Source organism: Eucyclogobius newberryi, unplaced genomic scaffold (genome assembly GCF_026437365.1).
Source record: "Eucyclogobius newberryi isolate DKJ021-1_F unplaced genomic scaffold, fEucNew1.0.hap1 SCAF_573, whole genome shotgun sequence".
Classification (NCBI taxonomy): domain Eukaryota; kingdom Metazoa; phylum Chordata; class Actinopteri; order Gobiiformes; family Gobiidae; genus Eucyclogobius; species Eucyclogobius newberryi.
In genome coordinates, this window is record NW_027316249.1 from 1 (window position 1) to 7,558 (window position 7,558).

The window sequence follows — 7,558 nt, forward strand, 5'->3', positions numbered from 1 at the left end:
ATCTCAATAATGATGCTTTGAAACACAGGATGGTGTCATGGTGCCTTTCGATCCAGAGACCGAGATCAAACACGGACTGAAACAAGTGGGAAAGAAGTTTGTTTTCAGTCGTAATGGATTGAACCCCGAAGATTCAGGCTTGTATCAGGTGGAAGTGGATGGAGTCAAGGTGTTCACAACTGACTTGAAACGTAAGTTCAATCAATCAATACAGAACAGTAAACAGCCTCACAAACACACCGTCCGAGCACAAATAAGAAACATTTACAAATCCGGCTGTGTTCTGTACAGTTCCAGGTGTAGAGTTCCTGGTGAAGATTCAAGACGTCAATGCAGAGGAGAGAGAAGACGCCATATTCGAGTGCGTTGTCTCTCAGCCCATGACAAAGATCACCTGGACTGGGAACAACAAAACCCTGGAGCAAGGGGAGAAGTTTGACATCATGGTATCTGAAGACATGCTGATCCACTCACTGCTGATCAAAGACTGTTTCGCCCTGGACAAGGGAATCTACGCCGCTTCAGTGGGAGTCAAGTCCTGCAACGCTTGGCTCACAATTGAAGGTACTGTTTGAGTTACAATAGCATCAGGAATATAAGTTTATAGCTGTTCTCTTCACATCATTTCTTAAATGGAAACTTTAATCCCTAGTAAAAAAGGCATTTCACTTTCTTCTATCTTTACTAAAACATTCATAACAGTCCAATGGATTTTCTACACAACAATAATGTAGAATAAGACACGGACATCTGAAAATCTATCAAACCTATGTTCTGGGTCCTGAGCTTAAAGGAATAATGGAGGATGTTTTGGCGCCAAATCTTTGTCTCATTTCTTGTGGAGTGGACAGCCAAGTAGTTCATTCACATGTGAACCATAAGATGCACCTACTGCACACCTGCAGCCTCGTCGGAGACGAGAGATGCGATGCGATCCATCATGCTAATAAACAAACGCACGTGTAGGAACAAGGCTTTATGTGCTTCCGCACGGGGGGACTCAATTCGGCAAAAAATCCTCCATTATTCCTTTAATCAAAGTTAAAGACATTTTGAATGTTTTTATTTACACTTCATGTCACGTTTCGGGCCACAAGCCCTTCTTTAGACATTTCCTACATTTCCTACATTTCCTACGTTACATACATAAATATTGTTTATTCTTTTAATAGTGGATCCAGATCCAAACAATCGTGGAAAGAAGAAAGCTCGCAAAAACACCCGTGCAGGAGGCTGTGGAGCTGATCTCCTCAAGATTGCAGAGGAGCAGAATGAAAAAGTTCTAGCAGACAGAGAAATATTGATTGCTAAAATCAGAGCTGAGAATGAAGTCGCCGCTGCTGCAGCCGCCATTGCAAACGCTGAAGCTGAAGCCAAGGCTAAAGAGGAGGCTGAAGCTAAGGCTAAGGCTAAAGCTGAAGCTAAGGCTAAAAAGGCTAAAGCTAAAGCTGATGCCAAAGCTGCAGCAGGGGAGCCTAAACTGAAGAAGGAAAAAACCCAAAAAGTTGAGGGTGCTGAACCCGCAGGTGAGGAGGAGGAAGAAGAGGAGGAAGAAGAGGAGGAAGAAGATGTAGAGTCAGAGGAAGAAGAAGAATTAGCTGAGGGAGAGGAACCAAAGCCAAAGAAAGAAGTCAAAGAGGGAGAGACTCCTGAGGCCGAAGAGCAAGAAGTTCCGGTGAAGGGCAAGAGGAAGAAGAAAAGGGCTGGCCCACTGGTGCCTGATACAGTTGTTGGTAAGAAACATTTGACAATATGAATGAATAACCTGCTTAGCATGATACTGTCAAGAAATAAAATTGTTCCTATCTTTCAGAGGTGGGAGTATATTTCACCTGTGGTATGTCAGATGTAACTGCAATCATTGGGACTGACGCTGAGCTAGAGTGCAAACTCAACACTGAGGACTGTGATGGAGTCTGGTACAAAGACGGCCAAGAAGTAAACAAAATATATATATATATATATATATATATATATATATATATATATATATATATATATATATATATATATATATATATATGTGCAGTTCTAGCATTTTGTCATCCATACAGTCGACACTTTATACAACCCTTTTCTTTTCAGATTACTGCAACAGATGATCTATGCATAGTTAAAGATGGGACCGTTCGCAAACTCATTGTGAAAAACTGCAAAGAGGAAGACGCTGGAAAGTTCAAGTATGAAGCTGATGGGCGCAAAACTGAAGCTATGCTCAAAGTTGAAGGTACACAATGTTCCAAACAAGAGTCAAGTTCAGTGTCAAGTTCAGTGTCAAGTTCGGTGTGTCTTCTATCTTCAGATCCACCCAGAATCAACTCTGAATCTCTCGAGGAGTACAAAAAACCTGTGGCAATCAAAACTGGGAAAGGAGCATCTTTCGAAGTCTCCTTTGTTGGCCAAGAGCCCATGAAAATCCAGTGGTTCAATGAAGGAGAAGAGCTGATTGAAGACTCACACGTTAAAATTGAAAAATCCTCCACACACACACGCCTGGTTTTAACTAAGTGCAATCGCAAAATCTCTGGAGAAATTAAAGTTAAGATTAAGAATGAATGTGGAGTAACTGAAGCAATCACCAATCTGCTTGTATTGGGTACGTTTTTGTCACAAAGCATGTTCTATAGGCTTCCAAACGAACACTTATCTGACTCTGTGGTTATTACAGATAGGCCTACGCAACCCTTGGGACCAGTGGATATCATCGAAAGTTCATCCACGCTCATTGAGTTCAAATGGAGGCCTCCCAAAGATAATGGTGGTTCACCCATCACTGATTACATCCTTGAGCGACAGCAGATTGGCAGAAACAGTTGGAAGAAGTTAGGAAGGATCGGCCCAGAGCCTAAATACAAAGACTCAGACGTAGACCACGGTAGAAAGTACTGCTACCATGTCAGAGCAGAAACTGACCAGGGTGTAAGTGAAATGATGGAGACAGATGACATTCAAGCCGGGACAAAAGGTAAGTTCACTGTGAGAAGCGTAAAAACTGCTCCAAAACTGCATCTCTTATGGGGTGTTTGAGAATACACACTTCACTGTTTGCTGAAATGGGCTTAGCATAATTGAGCTCCAAACACTGTAAAACTGTGGTCCCTGTTTTTCAAACCGCGAAAGGAAGAAGTATGTTTGTAAATCTATCTAACAATCGTTATAGCTTCCAATCCTTTGGCATATTGTTAATAATTACATGCATTCTTTTGGGGGCGCATGCATGGCTTCAGTACAGCTTTTTTCATACAGTGAAGTACAACTGGGGTGAACCACCAAAAACAGTCCTAGTGCAATTACAGCTCTCACCTCCTGGTTTACGATAGATAAAATAATGCATTCTTAGATGCAGACAGTTTAAGTGTGGTTTTTACAATGGGGGGTAAACACAATGTAAATAAAATAAAGTCAGGTGCCCCAACTTTAATGACCTAAAATCAGGGATAATAGTCTATTTATGCTTTATAGGCAATTATTCATAGATAATAATTACAGAGAAGCCAGGAATGAAATGAACTCATTCTCGTTCATGTAATCCAATGTAGCATACCCCGGAGCTCCTTCTACACCAAAGATTGAGAGCGCTTTTAAAGACTGCATCAACCTCATCTGGACTGCACCGTCTAATACAGGAGGCACGGACCTTTTTGGATATAATGTGGAGAAGCGTAAGAATGGAAGTAACAGGTGGGATCAAGTCAACCCCCCTAATGAGCTCATCAGAGGTTAAGAGGTTTCACTTTTCTGAATATTGTTTATTTTCATATTGCCTTTAAGACTTTATACAAATTAACAATATTTTTGATATGCTGTTAATCCGAACAGAGAGGAAGTATGGTGTGAAGGATGTTGTGGAGGGATTCCAATATGAGTTCCGCGTGTCTGCTGTGAACATTTCTGGAGCCGGAGAACCAAGCTCGCCCTCAGAATTCGTCTTTGCAAGAGACCCTAAAAGTAAGTAATAATAATGTGAGCACACCAAATTGGTTGCTATTTTATGGTTTCTTTAAAAAAAAAAAAAAAAAAAAAAGTATAACTTATATAATACGATTTATGGACATATACATGGCAGGCTTTTTATATAAACTCCTAGTACCAATTAACACACAAAGGTTTTTAATATATTCATGAAAGTCTGAACAAGGCTTTTTAAAATGTACTTTTACTGCCAAATGTGTGGCTGTTGAGCTTCTCAAACCCTACCAAGTAATGAATATTCAAACACCGCATATTGGGAGGTGTTATATTATTTTCTCTCAAAGTTTGGCCTGTATTATTTTCCAGAGCCTCCAGGAAAGGTCATTGACCTGAGGGTGACAGACTCCACATACACCACTCTGTCTCTGGGATGGACAAAACCCATAGAGGATGAAGGAGTCCAGGATGAAGCTAAAGGTTACATAGTGGAGCTGAGACCTGCCGAAAATCCAGAGTGGAGCCGCTGTAACTCCAGTCCTATCATCGTGACCTCCTACACTATAATGGGCCTGAAGTCCATGGCCATGTATTGGGTCAGAGTAATGGCCACAAATGAAGGTGGAGATGGAGAAGCACAAGATTTGGACAACTACATCATTGCAATGCCACCACCAGGTAGGAAATCATGACCCATAACACTATAACATCAGGTGAAGTGAAAAGATAAATACTGGTACATCTTTCATGTATGGGCCAGATTATTACTGATTAGGTCCAAAATGTTTTTTTTTTTTTACATGAGCAACATAGTTTTAGCTTGTATTCATGGCAATCACAACTCTGTTGGTTCTAGAAAATGTTAAAGCAAAACAGGCACATTCGTTGCTTTATCTAGTTGAGAGTCAACATGGTGTTAGAATCATACACCAATTTAAGTGTAAAATTACTTCACCTTTTACTTCAACAGTGAGACCTCAGTTTACAGACAGAAAGATCAAGAACTTCATGATTACGAAAGCAGGAAATTCCGTGCGAATCAACTACAACTTTGTGGTTTGAACAAAACTTAATAACACCTTCATACATTCTACTTGACAAAGTTATATCAGATTACAGATTTTGTGTGTGTGTGTGTTTTGGTTTCCAGGCCTGTCCATTACCAAACATCACTTGGCTCAAGGACAGCCTTCCTGTGGGCAAAAATGTGACTGTGAGCAATTCGGATATATCCTCCCAGATAATTATCCCCTCAGCTGAACGTCACGATACTGGCATTTACACCCTTATACTGAAAAACCTGGTGGGTCAAGAAACCACCAGTGTGGAGATCAGAGTCACAGGTAAAGACGGTTTATTTGAAATGGCAACCCTCAAATGCGCATATCTAATATAATGATTATATATTTTAGATGAACCTAAATCTCCAGGCGCAGTGGAGCTGGAGGAGACTGTGTCGGGAACAGTGACTGTCTCTTGGGCTGCGTCTGCAGATGAGAAGAAAGACGACCGTCTACATTACATGATCACTAAAAGGGATTCTGTGAAGCGTCAATGGCAAATTGTGGCTGACCATCTTTTCAATAACAAATACACAGTCATTAACATCATGCCAGGACGACAGTACTATTTCAGAGTATATGCCAAGAATGACATGGGAGAGTCCCAACCCAGCGAGTCACCAGTCTGGGAGGTCAAGAGAAAGAGAGGTATGTTACATTAGAAGTAGGTCAACTAGTTCACTCCATACTAAGGCAAGGCAAGTTTATTTTTAGCACAATTTGTAGAAAAATGAAATTAACTAAAACTGAAACTAAAATAAAAGAGGGGCAGGAAAATTCATTAAAATTAGAATGTAAACATAAAAATCATAAATCATAATAAAGTATATTTTAAAACTGAAAAGTGGAGATAAAATGTTTACCATTACCCTAACCAAAATATGTAATATACGATTTTTCGCAGTTTTGAGAACTCAAGCTGAAGTGCACATGCATTGTGTGCATCCGCACTCCCCCCGTGCGGACGCACACAACAGCCTTGCGGCCACACGTGCGTCTGTTTATTAGCGCGACGGATCGCATCGCATCTCTCGTCTCCGTAGATTTCCGTCTCTTCTGAGCCAGTTCGAACTCCCTTTCTCTGTCTTAATTTTGAGGGAACTATATTATGATAGATCCATGCGCTTAGACACAGGGAAACGTGCTGCTCTTCTGGGGATGAGCCGACGCGGCTGCAGGTGAGCAGTAGGTGCGTTCTATGATTGATACGTGACTAATCAGCAGTCCACGCCACGAGGGAATGAGACTCAGATTTGGGCCAAAAAGTCGTCCATTCCACCTTTAAGCACATACACTTTTGGACCCCAAAAAACATCAAATTGATTGTTCCTTCTTGATCTCTTGAATCCTGCTTTCAGAAATCTTCACACTGAACTATGAGGAGTCTAAGGACTGCAGTTTTGAGGCAGCTCCACTGTTCACCGTTCCTCTGAAAACACACCACAGTCCAGAGAGCTACGAGTGCTACATGAGCTGTGCAGTGACGGGAAACCCCAAACCCCATGTGACCTGGTACAAGAACAACGTCAGCCTCAACACCAACACCGACTACTACATCACCAACACATGTGGGGTCTGCTCCATGGTCATCCTCAAAGTCAGCTCCAAAGACAGTGGCGACTACACTGTGATCGCAGAAAACGACCTGGGTCGAGACGAGTGCTCAGCTAAATTTGTGGTAGATGGTAAAATAAAAGTTTCAAATATACTTGGTTTATTTTAAAACATTTAAAAAGTTTTGATCATTTCCCTTTCTTTTCAGGTTGAGAAGACCCAGGAATTGCTGACTTGCAGTTTGCGCCCAAATAAAATGTAATATCATTCAAATCTGTATCGTAGGTAGTTAAAATTATTTCAAGTAAATTATACGTCCAGCATAGACTTTTATGGTTGAGAAAATATAAAAGCACCAAAACAGCCCTTCACAGATTATATATACACGTAACTAACATCTTTTTGTTCTTAATTTCATTATTTGGTGATTTCTAAATTGTATTGTATAAAGTCTCAGAAAAAATGGTAAATGTGACCACCACGACAGATCATTCTAGAGAGTAATTGGTCTTTATTACAATGATCAGTATAACATTTGAATCCATAATGAGGGGCAATGAGGGTACAACAAAAATTTCATGAATGTCCGTTAAGAATAAGAGAGAACTGTTGTGGAGTATGAAACAGAGATCAGCACATTCCCCTCCAACAAATGTCCTTTTCTTGAGATTTAAAGACACACTCATGTCAGGTTCAAATCACAATATTTTGAATTATTTGTATTAGTTACCAGCTCTATTTATTTATTTATTTATTTATTATAATTTCTGTTTAACTTTATCTGACTGCATTGTCCCTGTTAATTGAATATTTCAAATAAGCAATTACACATTAACTTGGGATTTATAAAAAGAAAACTTGTGCTATTGTGCCCGCTATCTCTGCACGTTGTGTACAGACTTCTGATTTGCATTCAGAGGCTGGGCAATTATTCGAAAGATCAACCGATCAAGATCAAATCATGTGAACTCGTCAATTATATGGGAGGGTTATTTAATTGAGAGTTCCAAAGTCAATCCTCTGTCATTTGGTTT

The 7,558-nt window shown here is 40.3% G+C and overlaps 1 protein-coding gene across 1 annotated transcript; it reads left to right on the plus strand.

Annotated features, from left to right (window-relative positions):
- Window positions 1-32: 32 nt before the first annotated feature.
- Window positions 33-6,797, plus strand: LOC140346061 (immunoglobulin-like and fibronectin type III domain-containing protein 1). Its single transcript, XM_072432317.1, has 15 exons — window positions 33-191; window positions 292-564; window positions 1,173-1,733; window positions 1,814-1,938; window positions 2,086-2,227; window positions 2,303-2,596; window positions 2,669-2,965; window positions 3,540-3,719; window positions 3,820-3,948; window positions 4,279-4,587; window positions 4,880-4,965; window positions 5,060-5,252; window positions 5,322-5,618; window positions 6,329-6,655; window positions 6,733-6,797. The coding sequence occupies exons 1-15, from the start codon at window positions 38-40 to the stop codon at window positions 6,735-6,737; spliced, it is 3,372 nt and encodes a 1,123-aa protein (XP_072288418.1). The 5' UTR covers window positions 33-37; the 3' UTR covers window positions 6,738-6,797.
- Window positions 6,798-7,558: the final 761 nt, after the last annotated feature.

Excerpts from the sequence above, each read along its gene's own strand:
- LOC140346061 (XM_072432317.1), top strand. The coding sequence starts at position 38 with ATGGTGCCTTTCGATCCAGAGACCGAGATCAAACACGGACTGAAACAA. Across the intron at positions 192-291 it reads GTTCACAACTGACTTGAAAC|TTCCAGGTGTAGAGTTCCTG; the intron begins GTAAGTTCAATC and ends TGTTCTGTACAG. Across the intron at positions 5,253-5,321 it reads TGTGGAGATCAGAGTCACAG|ATGAACCTAAATCTCCAGGC; the intron begins GTAAAGACGGTT and ends TATATATTTTAG.